The sequence below is a fragment of the Electrophorus electricus genome, chromosome 3 (genome assembly GCF_013358815.1).
Source record: "Electrophorus electricus isolate fEleEle1 chromosome 3, fEleEle1.pri, whole genome shotgun sequence".
Taxonomy (NCBI): Eukaryota; Metazoa; Chordata; class Actinopteri; order Gymnotiformes; family Gymnotidae; genus Electrophorus; species Electrophorus electricus.
Window position 1 is genome coordinate 30,923,976 of NC_049537.1, and position 20,097 is coordinate 30,944,072.

The 20,097-nt window shown below is 42.0% G+C and overlaps 1 protein-coding gene across 1 annotated transcript in view; it reads right to left on the reverse strand.

The window, feature by feature from the left end:
• Positions 1-1,838: 1,838 nt before the first annotated feature.
• The window catches only part of tnfrsf21 (tumor necrosis factor receptor superfamily, member 21), a 20,024-nt gene continuing 1,765 nt past the window's right edge, over positions 1,839-20,097 (reverse strand). The window contains exons 2-6 of the mRNA XM_027028219.2: positions 17,629-18,271; positions 15,210-15,722; positions 9,185-9,450; positions 3,949-4,162; positions 1,839-3,239 (exon numbers count right to left, since the gene is read on the reverse strand). Coding sequence (XP_026884020.2) covers positions 3,010-3,239; positions 3,949-4,162; positions 9,185-9,450; positions 15,210-15,722; positions 17,629-18,271 — 1,866 coding nt within the window. The 3' untranslated portion in view covers positions 1,839-3,009. The remainder of the gene's footprint in view (positions 3,240-3,948; positions 4,163-9,184; positions 9,451-15,209; positions 15,723-17,628; positions 18,272-20,097) is intronic.

Here is a 20,097-nt window from a genome sequence, read left to right on the forward strand (position 1 = left end):
TTCTAATTACCATGCACCTAGCACTTTATCACAATGTAATACAACAATTTTGTATTGTCTGATGTTAAAGCAGCACAGAAAGCAGCATTCATATCCTCATAAACAAACATATATTTCTTTGTTAAAACGTTATGGCGGTAGATGAATGTAGTGGTAATGGACTCTTATTGTTATAGCATACCACACTTGCCAATATGGGGTTTTAATCCCAGTCCGCAAAAGGTGAAAAAGCATTATTACCTGTTAGACTAACCCACTCACCTGCCCATAGCACATTTGCTTAGAGCTATATAAAGTTAGTTTGTAGAGCATAGCTTCACATGCTGCTGTTATCTCCCTTGGCCAATTGTACCTGCAAATAAAGTATTTTTCTCCATTAATGTATTTTGTGTTTACTGTAATGTTCCTGATGTAACGGGTGCAGAAGAATCTGTGACCTAGCAACGATACTGGATGATTGTGGTGGAAAAGTACACAGATGCTTAATTTCAGCAAAAACAGAAACTATGTCTATTTATATCATTTAGCTAGCACTTTTATATAAAACAACTTACAATTAAGACTGAATACAACTTGAAGAATGGGGGCCACAACTTGGTAGCAGTGGGGAATGAACTGGCAACCTTCCGGTTACTAGTCATTTAGCTTACCCTCTACACTACTACACATTATGCTTTTAGATGATACTGGGGAAATGAAATTGCAGTGTTTTTCAGGCTTTGAAAAATATTGGCGCATTTGAAAACACAAATACAAATACAAAAATGTGTCCAGATGAATTATTGCCAAAAGGATCTAATTATCACTCTAGTAATGCAAGGGGTGCGTTGACTGTAAGATGGTAGGATAGCTGTTGTGATTGTGATATGCAGTGTATTGCAATATGCAAATCAGAATCAGTTTTATTTGCCCAGTAAAATAGAAATTTTTTTGGGAATGCACATACAGTTTATACATTATAATAAATGAACACTATAATTATAATAGAGGTATAAAAAGAATATCAAAGGTATGGAGTTTATTACCATGTGAAATAGGCATTTTGTACTTAGATATCCCTCCCTACCCACCCACTGGACTTTAGCCTTTTCGTAGTCTTGTGTGTGTGTGTGTGTGTGTGTGTGTGTGTGTGTGTGTGTGTGTGTGTGTGTGTGTGTGTGTGTTTGTCTGTCTGTCTGTCTGTCTGTCTGTCAGTGGCTATGTCCCTCTGGCTGGGGACCTGGCACACCATGACAAAATCTATGAAGAAACTGGAATGTATGTCATAACCCCATTTGAATTTGATAAACAGCATACCTGGATTTAGTAAAACTAGAAAATGAGACACAAGGAAAGTGACTGGTTTCTTGATGAGCAACATTCCTGTTGCTAGTAATGTAGCACACAGAAGCCACCTTGACGACCTAGAAGTTGTACAGCTACTACATATAGGAATTGAGTCAGGGTTTAATATTTCAAAAAAGAATTTAAACAGAATTTTAGGTATACCTAACAGAACACTAACATTTTATCATGTTTCCCACATGTTCATAAATTTTAAGATTTTAAAACAATTTCTATGTTTTATATAACAATATATTGTATATTGTGTGTTTTTGTATGTCTTGCATTTTTGTCTTTTTTGGGTTAGCTTTACTTTTGAACATTATACATATGGAAAACTGTTTGTTGGCTACACTGTAAGCCAAGGAAATTTCGTTAAACTGCCCAACAATTAACTCATAACATAAAATGCCGGGAAACCTTCTTGTGATTCAGTCATGAGGGAGACGTACACGGTAGTTTATCCTAGCTTCATTTTAGAGCTTTTTATATAAATTTCATCACAAAACACAAAATTGTAACAAATGGTTTCATTTTAATTCATCGATGTCTCGTGTTACATAATAGTAAATGTACTGATTACATGTGTTAAGTCTTAAATATGCCACCAAAATGCAATGTTCATATTTTGGACACTATTCACCTTTGACAGCTCTCTTGATTTTGCAACAATCCAGCAAAGTTCACAGCAGCTGCCACTGTTTACCCACGTTTTTCCTTCAAGGTCGGAAAAGGCTAAACAACACTGTGCACCCAGTTGTGGAAAGATAAGCACAATCCCCACATTCATCATCTGGCACTAGAGTGGTCCGATATGACTCACTCGTTAGATAGCTAGACAAAGCATATTAGATACATCCAGTATTCCACGTCAGTCTCTGAAATGGGAATACCGAAATTCCCTTTTAGTGATGTGTTTTTTTCCTTTGCATGAGCTTATTAAAGTCCCAGAAAGGAAGTGTTGCAAATGGCAGAGCATGGTGGTCTTCTCACCAGTCTCAGCTGGGACTTAGAGAAGGTATCAAGTATATATATTTTTATGTCTTGTAAAAGCACATCCAGAGGGTGACAGACTAATTCAAGTAGAGTATTAGATGCATAACTTTGGTTATGAATGATATCATACCCAAAATGTTTGCTTTTAAATGCCCATAAAATCATAGAAACACAGCCATTGCAAATCATACGTATGCAAAGCTGCAATGACAATTTTCATAATAAATGGAGAAAAAAATAAAGTGAAAAGACTTTGTTGGTTATGACTTTAGTTAATAAAATAGCTTTCAACAAGAAACCCTGGCACATTTTGGCAGGGCCTCGAAGGAGTGAGAAGAGAAATCGCAAAACTAATGCATAAACTGCATTAAAGAACATTAGTAAAAGACTTGGTGCAAAGAAGTGTGCAAGAATATGCTGTTTGTTACAGAGGCTACAGCATGACTGAATGCATGTAACCAGACATAAACACACAAATGAGAAGTGTGGAGACAGGCTGCAAATGCTACATCAATGCTTGGGCAAGCAGTGGCTTTTAATGTGCTTAAGACCCTTGTATACCCTTGACTGAGCTTGTTTCAGCTTGTTTGCATGTAACTCTGGAGCACATGCAGATTCTCAGGGAAGGTGCACCTATGATGACCCATCTGCTTGTTGCCATTGTACTCTGTAAATAGCAGGGAGGCAGGTCTACAGGAGGTCTGGCAGGTGGCTGTATACTGAGTCAAGGAGGATTTGGCTGGCCTCCTGGCTCTTGACCCCGGCGATCTCGAACAGGCGGTCTAGCTTGTCCTCGGCCATGGGGATCTGCTCGATGATGTGGAGCTCCTCAGGGCTGAGGATATGCAGCATATCATCAAAAATGGGCTGCAGGTCGCAGGGGTCCAGACGCACCTGCCGCAGAACTGTGTCCTTCTTTTCTGTTGGGGAAAGGAACAAGTGAGGTGACCTGGAATGTCCTGCGTGAACTGCACAGGTCATTAAGGTCATTAACACAGGTCATTAAGGTCAATAAAACAGGTCATACTGCACTACTTACATCTGTACAGGTCATTACACAACTGTAAAGCACTATGGGCTCATCAAAGTTGTTTTTTTTTTATTTAAGCAGAACTGAATGAAGAAACTGCAATAATCACCCATTTTCAGGGAATCGGAATATTACTATATTCCGGAATATTACTATATTCTATATTACCATATTCAGGAATATGATATTAATGAATGGGGGGCTCTTGACAATAAAAACTAAATAACTGTGCTTGAGCAGAAGGTGTCCTGAAGGAGGCAGCACAATCAAAGCCAAGTCAACTGAAGTCCCTAAGCCTGGGGTTTCCTGTTTAAGTCCTGGGGCTCAGCAGCGATGCATTGCTATGTTCCTCTTTTTAAAAGTGCTGATTCAACTTCCCAGCTAATTACTCAGCAAATCATGAGTTAAATCAGCTTTGTTAAAAAGGGGGAAACACTGAATGTTGTGTGACAGATATCCAGAACATGCTGCCATCAGTGTAAACCATGATATGGCTATATAAGCCTGTCACCTGGAAGTGCTTTAAGGGCCACAGGGTGTAAAGGTCACTTTCTTTACCAAGACCTCCGCATGCACATGCTCCTCATTCTCCAGCTTACCTTTGGTAATAAAAGAACCCGTCCGACTGAGGGCAGAGTCCTTGCTTGAGGTGGAGTCACAACGCAGCAGAGGCTCTGATTCGTCAGGGAAGAAGACTTTGGTACGGTCCAGCGGTGAGTGCTCCCCTAGCAAGCCATGTGCTTCCATAGACTTATGACTGGGGCTGATGGACTGGCTTACTTTCATACAGGTCATCAACTGACTCAGGTCAAACTGCATGGGCACAACAGAAAGATTCCGTTAGTGGCAGGACTTTTGAAAAGCTAAGTGGAATGTTCCATTAAAAAAATATATCATTTATTTCTCTATTTTCATAATTTTCCATTCCAGTCTCACTTCCTCAACTTGTGTTTAATGCATCCTAGCTGATAAAGACAGGCACTGTGTGGGATATAAGGGACTAATCTTAAAAACCAAGTCAAAAGACTTGCTGATTTTATTGCATTTTTATTAGTAGTAGTATTATTATTATTGTACTACTGTACTGTAAAAGGTTTCTTTCTCCCAAGTCATAGCTGCAGCAAATCAAATAAAGACAGAATTCAGTGCATCTGAAAATGTAAATATAGATTAAAATAAATTCGATTTCACAGTGTATCTTCACTTTTAACAAGAGATATTGTCACAGAGCAGCTCTACAGAACCCCAGGCTTAGAACCCTAATGAGCTAACAAAGCAGCGACAGTAGAGCCACTTCAGTGTTGATCAGGCTGAGGTTACTGCTGTTCGTCTGGACTGCAGATAGTACAAAGGATTCCTCCAGCACAGATCCAGGCCACCCTCAGCCCTTTGCATCAAGGAGACGTACACAAGAGTGGTGGATGAAAGAGGTTCTGTCCACTCTCACAGCCCAGGAATTCACCACCCACAGACAACATGGCCCCGGTCACATTGGTGTAGACGTGCGTTTTGCCCACGGTGACATGGGGGACACTATAAGACTGCCACCATCTAGTGTACCGGTGATGCAATACGGGATGTGGAACATGTGATTCATCTGCGAAAGTCTCCAGCAGCAGTCTAGTTCATGGGTCCTCCAGAAAACAGAAAACAGTGTTTTCTTGTTCTGTTTTTTTTTGTTGAAAAACAAAAAACCATTGACACCAAAACTGTACACATAATTCCCATTAGATATCACACTGGAAAGTCTGTACCATCACCCTCTACTGACAAACTATAAATGACACCACATCTAATGTGTAAGTCATGTGGAATTAACAAAAAGAATTCATTGTTCCATTGCAAATGTCCAGGTACCAGTGGGAGTGCAAAAGCCAAGATGTTTCTGTGACTAAGGCTATCTGTGTAGAGCCACCATTTTTCAGAATCAAACCCAGTTCATAAATAAAGCGTGAGCAAAGAGGGCAGTCAAACTGAGAGTCTCAGTGGACAAACACGGGACCTTGCTGTGCAAGCTGAAGTTCTCTTCATGTATGTCAAAGGGAATAGATGGTAAGGAAGATGAAACCTAGTATCCCACTGATTATCTTCTCCGTTTCCTCTCTCAAAAGTACACTGCTCAAATTAAGGGAGCACTTAAATTACTGGATCTCAAAGAATGAAAAATTCAGAATCTTTACTGATGTAAATTGTGTGTCATTGAGAAAAAAATGAGGTAACAAAGGTCAGTGGAAATCAAAATCATTAACCCAGTGAGGGCCGGATTGAAAATCACACTGGAAAGCAAACAAAAATGTTTAATAATAGGCTGATCTAATTTGTATTAATTTTATTACGACAACAAATAATGTGACTCAGTGATGTGTATGGCCCCCACATTCCTAAATGCACTCCCAACAATGGCTGGCCACACTCCTGGTGGCATGTTGGATGGTGCCCCCGTGGAATGCTTTCCAGACCTGGGTCATGTAATGGCCCATGTCCTGGTATCTCCTCCATGCTCTTGATTGTGCTGCGTGAAACAGAAAACCTTGTGATGGCACACATCGATGTGCCATCCTGGAGGAGCTGGACTACCTGTACAACCTGAATGCTACCAGTAGTGAAAAGGACCCCAGCAAAACCCAAAACTACAGTACTGTAGAGAACAGTGAGTCAGGAAGGATGATGAGAGAGTAATTTTCTGTAATTATTCTGGCAACTATGTACAAAACCATTCCCTTTTTAGGGCTGTTTTGCTGTTGCCTCTCCAGTGCACCAGTTGTCACTTTCACTTGCATCAAAGCAGGTAAAACTGGTTCACAATTGCTTCTACTTCCTAAGTGGACAGATTGATATCCCTGAAGTTTAATTTGATCTGGTGTTGTACTGTGATGATTAAGTGTTCCCTTAATTCTATTGAGCAATATATCGCTGTTTTAATGTGAAATTATTTCAATTGGTATTAGTAATTTACAAACATTTTCTAATACTGAAATAATGCTGAAATAATATTTCAGTAATAATAATACTGAAAGGTTTTGGTCACCTATATCAAATTAGAAAATTCCATCCATCCCTCTCCATCCATCCCATTCTATTCCATCCCTGTTCTAATGGTTGGGCCGCACCAGGACTGTCCGTTAGAGGTCATTTAAGTAATGACAGGGCTCCTTTGCTTCTTGTGCATTCAGTCCACATCCACATCCACATTTCTAGAATTAGCAGCAGGTTTGGCAGCATCGTAAAACAAAAAACTTTAAACGGTAGCAAGAATATGACACTGAACTCTTTATCATTTAAGGTGATAATTTTAGGAATCAGGGCTCTGGTTTGTAAGTATGAAATCAAAGTCAACTGTGCTGCTAATGTTCAGCAAAGTTGGTTTATGATTCATTCTTCTGAGCCGGTCACTGACTGAACGATTCATTCTCCTGAGCTGGTCACTGACTGAACAATTCATTCTCTTTAGCCGGTCACTGACTGAACAATTCATTCTTCTGAGCCAGTAATTTACTGAATGATTCATTCACCTGAATCGGTCACTGACTGAACGATTCATTCTACTGAGCTGGTCACTGACTGACTTCTGCCTTTCACCTTTGGCATAAGTGCATGAACACAGGTTTGATTAAGTGGTGCTGACAGGTGATCGCACAAGACTAACAGCCTCATCACTGTATCATGGTAACATCGACCTGGATCAGAAATCCTTATCTGCCCTGTCTAACCTTGAAGCAAGCGCAAGTCTCAGAGAATATCTTTCTCACAGCCGGACACGGGAAAACAGGGCACACACTGCCTAAAGCCCTGAGATGAAAGATGATGAGTGATTGTCTTGCACTAGCACAATAGGCCATAGGTAAAGCAGCCTGATGGACTGCAGCCAGGTCACAAGACATCCACATGGTTAACCTGGTTAAGACGTTTGGCACAAATGTAGGTCTTCTGGGTGATCATGACACTTATATAAGACAGCACAGTTATTACGACATGACATAATCAAGATCTGTTTGGTTCTTGATTATTTCATGTCATAGTAACTGTATTACATGTAATACTTCTGTTTGATTCTTGATTATGTCATGCCATAATAACTGTATTACATGTAATACTTCTGTTTGGTTCTTGATTATGTCATGTCATAATAACTGTATTACATGTAATACTTCTGTTTGGTTCTTGATTATGTCATGTCATAATAACTAGATTACATGTAATACTTCTGTTTGGTTCTTGATTATGTCATGTCATAAAAACTGTATTACATGTAATACTTCTGTTTGGTTCTTAATTATGTCATGTCATAATAACTGTATTACATGTAATACTTCTGTTTGGTTCTTGATTGTGTCATGTCATAATAACTGTGCTGTCTTATATAAGTGTCATGATCACCTACATTTGTGCCAAACATCTTAACCAGGTTAACCATGTGGATGTCTTGTGACCTGGCTGCAGCAGGACCGGCACGCAAAACATTCTATACGTGAGACATACGTTCTGTGCATGGTATATTAATAGATATTATTATTATAATTATATCATTATAATTAAATAATGATAAATAAGATGCCACTGCCACACTTAAGAAAATTAGATAGCACACATTAAAATATTCCAGTCTTCTGATATCATTCAGGGATTAATGGCTTATATCAACCAGCTTCCATAGTAACGTCACCTTCTGATCCTTCAATGAAAAAGTTCAATCATTTTTTTTTAAACCCTAAGTTGTGCCTCCATATTTTTTCTTAATTCCCAGAGCATTTCTGACCATAACTTTTTAACTAAACTGCCAGTGTCAAAACCAGTTTTTCATGTCATTGTTGCAAGATACTGGAGATACTACGGAGCCCACATGTTTGTTAATTTACCAGCAGCCTTCACTCAGCAAGCTGTGCTGTATCATTAGCATTATGTTACCATGACATACCAAAAGACTGCTGAGCTGCCAAGTCTGTTGTCATAAAGTAACATGTCATTTCACGTCACAGTGTCATGACACATCACTAAAACTCTGAAACCAAAACTCCCGATGAAGTTGTTATGTCAACTCGACATCAAAGTTAACAAAAGCAGTTTCATGACATTACGCTTGTTGGTATAAGAATTTCTAAATGTTTATTTCAGTCACTTGTCATAAAGGGGTTATTAACAAAGTGTTACTGATTTTTGTGAAACTGTCCTCTAGCCTTCTCTCAAAACATTTGAAACCTGATCTCTATCAGCTTGTTGTTACAAAGCCATAATTACTGTAATTTACAGATTTTTATTCACATTTATTTATATATTTACCCAGTGACCTTGGGTATCGCAAAAGACACATAAATAAGATTACATTTCTATTTATTATTATTATTATTAATTATCATTGATGTGTTAAAATAAGGCAACTCACACAAGCAGTCAGCACTGTAGACACAGTGCTGTATAGCACACTGCTATCTTTCTGCACAGTTGTCAGGATCATTGTTAATATGGACATACTTGACAAGAATTGTGGCTGCACTGAAAAAAAAATTATGAGCCTCTATTAATATACTAAATTGTAAAAAGTCACTTTTAAAGCAAATAATTAATGTGTAACCAATGTGAAAAACAGAAGCACACACCCTGGAGCGCTCATTTAGCAGGGTGCTGTAGCATGTGCTGGCCATCTGGCTGGGCTCCATGTTAGAGATAAAAGCAAAAAATAAAACACTGATGCATTCTGGACTTGAATTTGCATTTCATAACACTCAGTGAACCCTCACTAAAAAGACACAGCTCTCTCGAGCACAGCTGATAAGTGAATTGTTTAGCTTTAGCTAAAACAGCAGGCTCAGAAACCCTTATATTACTAGTTCTGATTACCTGAGGACTGTCTTCCATGATGCCACGGATCTTCTCCACCACGTCGATGCGTCTGTGGCGGTGAAGGGCGTTGATCAGCTTGGCTAAGTTGGCATCACTGTCCCGAATGGTCCAGTGCTGTAGCGCAGCATAGGCCCGCTCGTGATCGGCCGAGTAGCCGTTGGAGAAGGCAGCTACCTCTCGCTCTGTGACGTAAGCCAGGGACTGGTACACATCAATCCACTGGCTGCCAATCTGGGCTGCCACCAACTTCAGGATATCGACACCTGAGTGCAGAGTAACACAAAAAGGAAATGATCCACCACCCACAGAAGCTATGTTAAACCTTGAAGGAGGAACATGAAGAAGCGTAAATTAATAGATGGGAAGGTATGAGACGAGAAGCTCAGTCAGGTGTTCAGGAGTCAGTACATAAAGGGCTACGGTAGTTTGACCAGTGTTTCAGGTTTGGGAGGTTTTCAGGTGTTTTCAACATTCTGTCCGAAAACAATCAATTAATAAAAACAATCAATAGAAAAAATATAAACATAAACAATCAACATATAAACATGGGTCTACTTGGTTAAAAAACGGAAATACAAAATCTGACAGCTGACCCCAACTCACATATGTTGAGATCTTGGACAGGATGAACACATTTGAAAATGTTTTTATATTACTGCACAAATGTCAAGTTTTTTATGTAGCGCTTTTGAAAACAGATGTTTTTACAAAGCAGTTTTACACATGTCCGCATCTAAGCCCCCAGTGAGCAAGCCAAGGGCGACATGAGGGAGAAATCTTGATAGGAACCAATACTCAAGGGGGGGGGGGGGGGGTATCCTCCTCTGGCCGTGTTATCCTGACATGCTGCAATAAGATAATATTTGTTAGTAGCACAGAACTGGCTTGAACACCTTTAGTCAGTGGAATGCCTTACAGTAAACAAGATGAAGAGACAGCAGCTGGTGTATGCAAATGCTGTCCTCAAACCCTGGAAAAGCCTTGTTAAGCCAGACTGAGCTTGATTATATACATATCAGGGTTTCTCTCCATCCTGGACATGACCTATTAGCTAACTATAAAGTGAAAAGACTGCATCAAAAAACATCTATTAACACTTATCGCAAAAGGTGTCTTCGCAAAGCAGACACAGGAAGCAGATGGTGTGAATTTATCTATCCTGATGGTGTGGATTTAGCCTACCTGAAGGTGTGGATTTAGCTTACCTGACGGTGTGGATTTAGCCTACCTGATGAAACAATGAGTTCTTTTGTTTGCCCCCAACATTTACTGCATAAAATGTTTTCCATGGTAATAGATTTTTGCAGGGATCTACTCAGAGCAATATCAGCAGTGTTATGGTCATATCTGCAACTATGCTCTGAATTGGTATTTTACTTAGGATTAATTGTGAGGTATAAAATAGGCTAAAGGGCATTTCCAAACTTTCCTGCTCCAGTTCCATGAAATAGTTTGCTGACTCATTTTCTTTCTAAAGCTTCTAGCCACTAAATGTTATCAGCTCATGTACTTTGCTTATATACTTACAGTCTTCTTTCTTTTTTTAGAAGAGCTTATTTTGTTTTTCAAGGATATCTGACACCACACCATTTCTACCTTAAGCAAAAGGAGCTATTTGATTCTAATCTGTAAAGGTCCCATCATGTTTCTAATAGCTTGTGTGCTAACAGCCAAAGCACTACTGCATACCCACAGCCTAAAGTGAAGATCAATAAACAGCCTGCGCTCCTGAACAAAACGTCTGCAGTGCTGGATCCACGAGACAGAACAAAATTAGGAAAAGAGGTTGGACTCCACTAGTATACAGTGCAATGAATTGATTTGACTCAGGGATGTGATGGGAATGTTTCTTCCAGCAGGCCTTCATCAGCACGCTTACCCAAAGTACCATTAACAAGAAGAGGAGTAAAACCGTGGAAAATTGCTTGGATGATGATGATGATGATTATTATTATTATTATTATTATTATTATTTGTAATATATCCAGTATAGTATCCTTGTAAGCCAAGGTCAAAGCCCCATACCACAGATCACATTAACCCCACATCCTGTGTCATATATCTATATACACTACTCCATTCAAATATGCTAAAAATACCACTGAGAAAAGGCACACAAATGGCAACAATCATCATTGTAATCCCTGCTTAATACTGCCCCCAATGGTAAACACTACAGGAATTTAGGAATATCAGGAATACTTAACAGTTGTTAAGTTGTTGTCTGAGGATTAAAGCATCTATCCATGAGTCCAATGTGCCTTATTTGTGATTCATCTATGTGCAGATTATTTGAAGGCAGGCCTGCAGGGCACACTCCCCTGCCCACATCACCTCTGACCACACCCCTGGTCATGCATCACCCACCCCCCCACTTCATTATACAAAGGTTTATCTTAGGCCCATGATCATCCTGAGGGGCTGTCCAGGCATTGTTGACCTGGTCCACAAGCCTGTGGCTCTGATGGAATTCAGATAGTAGTTCAAAGTGGAAGCAAAGAAGTATACAAATGGTCAGCTTACGCAGGAGGGGGTGAGTAACTAGCCAATAAGATGCAGAGCCATAACACTTTCATTTGAGAACTCACACAAACCAGTTGCAGCAGGTCTAGCCTGGCCACGAAACAAAGCAACCCTGAAAGTGAACAGGGATTTCCCTGGAGCGCTCTTAAAGGGTTTCTGTGGTGGCTCTGAAAGAATGTCTACTAACAACACATCTCAGCGGTAGACACTGCTGTTCCCTGTCCTGTGTCCCCTCGACTGTACTGGAAACAGCAGCAACATCATTCTGAGCAGGCGCTAAAACGCAAGCATGATCTCTTCTCAAAAAGTTTCACTACATGCCCGAGTTTGCAATAACCATGTGAGCACCACTCTGGACAACTCGTTTGACTAGTTTCATCATACTGCAGGTTTTCTGTATCACAGCAGTGATGGGAATCATGGCTTGAGCATACCTGTGAACACCTGTGCAGGTATTCCCCACCTCCTGCATGCTGCACTGAAGCAGGAACACTACGCTCTTCCTTCCTGCACTTCCCTGACTCTGCCACACATGCTGGCTCGCTTAATCTCACCCATGAAGTTCCTAACCGCCTAATATAAAACGGCACAGAACCACCCAGCCTCTGCACAGCAGGCTTTAATAGCCAGCACACACATATGGGGGGGCCATAATATGGGGCACACACTCGTGGGGATTACCCCCCCCCCTCCCACCACCCACTTTGATCTGAACTATGCGATCTTAGCTGTACCATTTTAGGCACCGTCTGGCCTCCAGTGAAAGAATTCATTATTTCTATGATCGCTCCTTTAACTTTATGTTTCCCATGCAACCCTTTATGTTCGGCATACAACCACTCTAGTAAATAGACACACATACCTGCAGACACCTCAATTAAGTACATTGAATAAATTAAGGCAATAGCTTGTGTTGTGTAAAGTTAAGGCATGCGTCTTGGCCCACATGGTTTGCGTAGACTGTGACGCACTGTGTCGCCTTGAAGGTTTTGCTTGTGGTAGAAAGTGAATGCCATAAATGTTCATGTGCTTGGAAGTTTAGAGACAAAGAAGTTCAAAGGAGGTGAAAAACATCTCAGTAAAAAGGAGCTCACAGCCTCAACATTTTTGTAGCTTGTGGAAGTGTTTAAAAAATCGTTGTCAGCATGTTTTTTGTTTTTCTTTTTTATTTTGGAGAATACATTTTTATTTTCATAATAAATATTTTATCCTGATTTAGACTATAATCCTAATCTGCCACAACATTGTACTATATATGTCTAAGAATAGAAAAGAAGGAAAAAAAAAATAAAAATAAAATAAAATAAGTTTTCTTTGAGCTGAAGTGCCTCTCTTTACATCTGCCATGTCAAAACGGTCTTTGGCAAATATTTTCCCCTTGTTGTTTAATTGTGTATTCTTTTTGACATCACTACTGACAGTCAAGCAGCAATTGTTCAAAAGCTCCAGAGCCTCACTCTCATGTACAAAGCCTGGGACCCTGAACCCAGACATTGACCCAGGACCCTGAACCCTGACACTGACCCAGGACCCTGACCCAGACACTGACCCAGGACCCTGAAACCATACACTGACCCAGAACCCTGACCCAGAACCTTGACCCAGAACCCTGACCCAGGACCCTGAACACAGACACTGACCCAGGACCCTGACCCAGACACTGACCCAGGACCCTGAAACCATACACTGACCCAGAACCCTGACCCAGAACCTTGACTCAGAACCCTGACCCAGGACCCTGAACCCAGACACTGACCCAGGACCCTGACCCAGACACTGACCCAGGACCCTGAACCCAGACACTGATCCAGGACCCTGACCCAGGACCCTGAAACCATACACTGACCCAGAACCTTGACCCAGAACCCTGACCCAGGACCCTGAACCCAGACACTGACTCAGGACCCTGACCCAGACACTGACCCAGGATCCTGAAACCATACACTGACCCAGAACCCTGACCCAGAACCTTGACCCAGAACCCTGACCCAGGACCCTGAACCCAGACACTGACCCAGGACAATGACCCAGACACTCACCCAGGACCCTGAACCCAGACACTGACCCAGGACCCTGACCCAGACACTGACCCAGAACAAAGACACCTCCCATGATTCAGGCTTCTCTCCCCAGCTTACCATCCTTTTGTTATTGCATCATTAAACTCCAACCACTCTCGAAACCTCACAGAACTGGTATAATCTGGTTTAAACTGCTCAATGTTGGATCCAGGGTACTAACACACATACATACACCCACACACACATATACCCACCCACCTACACACACACACACACACACATAAAGATGCTGACATCAGTTAGTGCTTTGCACTGCAGTGCTGGTGTGTCACTTGTGTAACCTAGGAGCCCTAGATACTGTCTTGCAGTTAGCTTTGTACAGTCACAGGTCACAGGTTGAACAAAGGAGAAAGGTGTGTGTGTGTACGTGTGCGTGTGAGTGTGTGTATTTTGAGGATTGGTGGGTGGAATGAAAGCCACCACACAAAAAATGAGATACAAAAGAAAGAGATGGAGAGCTCACCAGAGACTGACAAAGAAGATGAGTAAGTGAAACAGTAACAGAAAGATGTTGAACGAGACAATGAAAACTGTGTGTGTGTGTGTGTGTGTGTGTGTGTGTGTGCGTGTGTGTGCGTGTGTGTGTGTGTGTACGTGTGTGTGTGTGCCTGTGTGTGTGTTTGTGTGTTTGTGTGTTTATTTGAACATGTTTTAAGAAAAAGGGAGTGTGAAGGGCCTGTACTGTAAATATCATGCTGTAAATGAACGGCATTAATCCACTGTTGTGACAACAGAAAAACCACAGTGGAATCCCCTCATCCCAGGCAAACTGGGCATCAGGGAATGATTGCTGGCTGGTATACAGCAGGGATTGCTGTTTTTAGCATTCTATATAAACCCCTAGGCAAATATCAACGGCCAGTTCCAGATCAAAGTCAATGGAGTGTTTCTGTCTGCATTCAAAGAATTTCAAGAAACAGAGCTGCGTATGATGTGAATCACATCGACAAAATGAACTAGCAATTAGAGCTCACACTACCTGCTGACGTATCCACAGAACGGAATCCTGAGCTATGGACAAACCAGCTGCATATAATGAAATACTGTTCTGTTATATAAACGCTTCCTTCATTTACCTGATGCTTTTATGCAAAGCAGCTTAGTTATGACTGAATACACTTTGAGCAACTGAGGGCAACTTAGTAGTGGGACTTAAACTGGCAACCTTCTGACTACTAGTCAAGTATCTTTAACCACTGAACTACCACTGGACAACCCTTCAGACCCTGGCTCATATGAAAAAACATTGTTACTAATTCATTTTGTCCAGTTAACATGTTTGTGAAATGTTGGATAAATATTGATTTCCACACTACTGCCAGAGCAGTAACATTTCAAAAGAATTTGTGTTGCCCGGCATGCATGTTAGGCTGAGGTAAAGACACACTGCGGAGTGGACTGAGTGCTGCAGGCCTCACCCTGGCCACTGACATGGTAGATCCACTTCTCCTGGATGTGTGCAGGCGAGCTGGGCTTCTTATGAATGGCTTTCTCCACGATGCTGTTGGGGTCCTGTGGGGGACCCTTCTTGAGTACGCGTGAGCTACGCTTCACGCTGCACACCACGATCACCACAAGCACAAGCAGTAGGAGTAGCACGATCATCCAAGGCAGGTGCTCGTTGATGTCGAAGTGCTTGTGCATGCCGGGCCGAGGGGAGCCTCTCCTGATGGGCTTGTAGGCTAGCCACTGACCCTTGGCCTCCGACACAGTCTCCACGGCCCGATGGCTGGCAGGCTGGGGTTTGCGTGGTGAGACTTGTTGATACTGCCTCGCCAGGGGCAACGTGGTTGGGCTCAGGGTCCCGGTGTCCTGCTGGATGGCCCCTGAGGGGCTTGGCTGGGCAGGAGTGTCTGTGGTGCTAGGCAGGGCTGCAGAGACCCGGTTGGCTTCTGACGGCCGAGCTGTGGTCGCCTCTGGCAGAAGAGGGACTGTTTTCAGAAGAGAAAGATAAAGATAATTTAATGCACTTCTAAAAATGTGTTTACCCCAGACAACAAAACACACAGGAGAATATCTATGTTTAATCCCAGCACAACGTTTTGCCAACACAATCTCACACGCAGTGAACTAAAGTAGTGTCTTCTCTGCAGGGACTTTCCACCCTATAAACTAAAGGTTATATTAACCTTGTAACCATGGATGACTTTAATGTAAGAGCTGTTTTAAATTGGAATTTGAATCATTATAATCACAATTACAAAAACAAAATCAACAAAAGAAAGGAAAAAAAAACGAAACACTATATTAGAATTCAGAAAATGTACTAATTGGATTACTCTGAGTCAAAGAGAAGGCAATAATCAAAAATTATTTTTTCAAACTCCAGTTTTTTTGGGGTTTTTTAAGGGTTTGAAGATAGAATGTAGTTAGTAACGATACTGCAAGTTCATCTGTGCTACAGCCTGGCCCTGCTGCTATTGATTTATAGTTTAAAAATCACAAACATTCTGCTGAGTACCTTTAGGTGTTATCCATATACTCCTCAGATCAATAAAAAGGTGAAAAACAGCATATGAATTCCACTCATCTAAGTGTCTCACTCACTGTCTCTCACTCAATAGAAGTGTCTCACTCTATGTGTCTCAGTCACTGCGTCACACTTACTGTAAGTGTCTCACTCACTGTGTGTTATAAGTTTCACTTGATCAAAGGGGAGGCTCTAAATTCTCTTCCCACTTCCATCTGCCGTTAAAAGACAATGCCAAATGGCCTCCTGACTTTAGCTTCTCTGGGGAGATTTACAAAAGCTTAAAGGAGCAAGGAAGCAAAAACTATATATGATCCAAATCTCAATTCAGCAAAGCAAGTTGGTGTGCCAACACAGTCTGATACAGGAATAAATCAGGTCCTATGAAACTTCCCCTAATGCATGAGAAAAACTCCAAATCCTGACAAACTACACAAGAAAATGTGCAACTGAAAAGTTGGCAATTGCCATCTATTACCCTTGGCAAAGAGATGACTAGGTTCTTTATGATCTTTGAGTGGAAGGAAATAATATTTCTGCTGAAGTTCAGATTAACAAATACTCAACAATCTCAACTCACACAAGTCCCCTGTTGGCTGCTCTGGCCTGTCTGTCAAAGAACAGAACGCTATCTTCACAGCTTCACCGCTGCTATACAATTGGTTCTGACACAGCAATACAGATGCACTGTGCTGATCGGCCAAACAGTAACGTCCAACCACTTTTCACTGTTGAAGGATGCCTGCGGTCAAGCCCTGGCTAAACATAATCAACAGTTATACTTACAGCAGGAAACACATTTTAACGTGTATTTAACATCTGATCCACCATCGGGTAGGTGGATGTCCAAATTGTGTACTGCTACTCATGAAACTCATGTTGAAAGAGGGACATGGATCAACAGAAAAACATTACGGCTTTGCATCTCCACTTGCAATCAAATAAAAATGACAAACAGCGAGCAAAACACAACAGCTTAGCTTTAGTCACGCAAATGCGATGTAAGTTGCTCAGCACATCCCATGCATTTACCAAGTCTTTGCAACAGTAGTCTGAATTCCCTATAAATAGACATTGTTCACTTACAATCGGGAAGTATTAGATGTTAGTTTCTACTGAGGTCATGCCAAAATCTAGCTAGATATCAGTGGTACTGTAACATTCCTGCCATCTGGCAAATCCAACAAACACAAATGGAAAAGTCCGCCTTTAGACGTTATTAAGGCAAAAAGGCATTACACTTTTTAGATTTGGTGATTTAGTCATATTCACACATAGGCAAAAGCATGTTTTGTTCTGACCCCCACCAGCATGTCAGCAACATATCAGTATTTTCAACCTGGCTGCTGGTGCTTTCGCGATCTTACCTCTGTGTGCCTGGTCAAGATAGTTGTGGGTGGATGAGGTTGGCTCCCCCTGCAGGGTGGAGTTCAGGGTTGCAGCTGCACTTGCACACACGCTGTCCTTCTCCTCACTGCCTTTGATTACCAGCGCCAGACCGTGCGCCTGGCAGTCTGTGTGTGGGCGGCACCTCAGCACGTCCGATGCCGTGTCAGAGAAGGTGCCACGTGGACATCTGCGGCAGCGCACATCCTCTGTCTGGCTCCCCCGCCTCCGCACACCCCACCCGGGTAGGCACAGTGAGTGGGGGCGGCACTCGCCTGCCTGGGTGAAACGGCCTGGTGGGCACACACACTCCCGGTCTGTGGTAGCCGTGCACGGTGTCTTCTCAGTGAATGGGGCCTGGCAGGGTGCCTGGCAGCGATGGCATTGCTGCACGCCGTTTTCGCCCCGGGTGAAGGTGCCCTCAGGACAGCTGCTGCACTCCCGGACGTTCGTCTCAGTGCAGTGGGACGACACATAGGTGCCCGCTGGGCACTTGTCGCATACCAGGTGGCTGCCGGTAGCCGGATCAATGTGGTGGTAGTGACGAGAAGGCAGCGGCCCCTCAGTAGCTGGTCTGGGGGTTAAGGCTTGGGCCAGGATCTCACCAGCCAGAGTACACAGCAGCTAGGGAAAGAAGCCAACAAGTACACTGTAAAGGAATGACAGCATAAACAAAAATGCACCACAACAGCAGCAAAGATTGTGCCTGTCAACAGCATTAAGAAAGGAAAAGGTGTATTACAATGATAAATCAACTGTCAAGAAGACACAGTAACCTGATGAAAATCCCATCTAAAAGCCTCTGACTTTGAAGAAGCCTTTCTGCTCAAGAAGGTCCAGAGACTCTTCCAAAGAAAGTCTAGAGTCTAATCTGAGGTCATAATGGATGCCGCTATGTCAATCGACAGCCTACAATGCTGCTTGTAGGCATTCTCTTTAAACTCTTTCTAAGCTGTTTTCCAAGCTGTCTCTGGTCTCTAACTGTTCACAAGAAAACAAAAGAAGTACTTTAGGATTTGAACATTTGGACTGATAAGCAAGTCTATATGCTACAGCTCTTGCAATGAAATGGAACTCATACACCATCAAACCTCTCTTTTTTTTTAAAAGGCTGAATTGCACAATGACAGATGACCTTCAAAATCACTTTTGCTGACAGCAAATCAATAAAGAGTCGTAAATGCACTAGCAGCATGCAGTGATGACTGATGTACTGTGTGCCAGCCCTCCCAAGAACTTTCACAGCAGTCTTCCATTTCCCTTACCCTGTGCTTACATCAGTTTCACACTTTAATGCTGACTGAACATAAAGTTCTTTATGTTTGTGCCTACAGTTTATTTCTTCCTTTAAAAGGGCTTTGGCTGGAATAGGTAGCTATAGTTGTTACAAAGCAACTTTACAAATGTCCAAGTCCAAGCCCCCAGTGAGTAAGCCAAGGGTGACAGTGGTAAAGAAAAACTCCCTAGAGCATGAGGAAGAAACCTTGAGAGGAACCAAGACTCAACGGGGGGCCGTCCTCCCCTGGCCGAAAATGAATATGCAGCGTAATATGCAGTTTAATATGCAGTGTAATATGCAGTGCACCAAAGCTACATCATCACTCCCTGCACTCGGCCGAGTGTGAAAAGTTATTAGGTACGGCTGAGCTTTCCCAACACCATTCACACCACAAGCCAACAGACTGCGACATCGTAAGCCAGCAGGCTTTGTGTAGAGAGTCAAGGTCTGATGTGTTGAGTATGTATGTTAACCTAGGTAAATAACAGCGGTTTTCCCCAGTCCATTAGCTAATATTCTGGAAGTGCTGCATGGTTAGAGAAACCATGACTGAAGAGAAACCATGACTCAGCAAATCCCCAGACGCGCTTTCTTTTGCTCACTCTCTACATGTGGTATAACCTGGATATTCTTCTCCTCTTTGTACCATTTCAAACCTTTTTAATCAATTGGTAACTTGCTTAAATTCAACATAGCGATAAGGCATTGTTGCATTATTCATTGTAGTGTCATTGGGTCAATGTAAATTAGAAACTTCATAATCTGTGGTAACTTAAGATGTGTATGTGGCCTCAGACAAAAGGACAAGTGAAGCTGTCCACAGACACTGTCCTAAGAAATATGGAACAGGAAATGCACAATCTGCTCTTTCTAGTGACTGTATTTTTTTCCATTCAACCCTAAAACGCTAAATTCCATTAAAAAAAACGCTACATGGCGTGCGACATATTAAAACGCCATACCTTATCATTGCCAAAACACTTGTCCTAGTAATGACTCCTACATGGCTAAAGAAACATCGATTTTTTTTATTCATAAAACTTGTGCATGTGCGTTCAGGTACATACCGTACTTAACTGTCCGAATGCGTGTCAGAGTACGTGCAAAATAAGAAACCTCCCATCTTCCCCGGTAATTACAACACGGGTGACAGAATGACAAGTTAACAGCA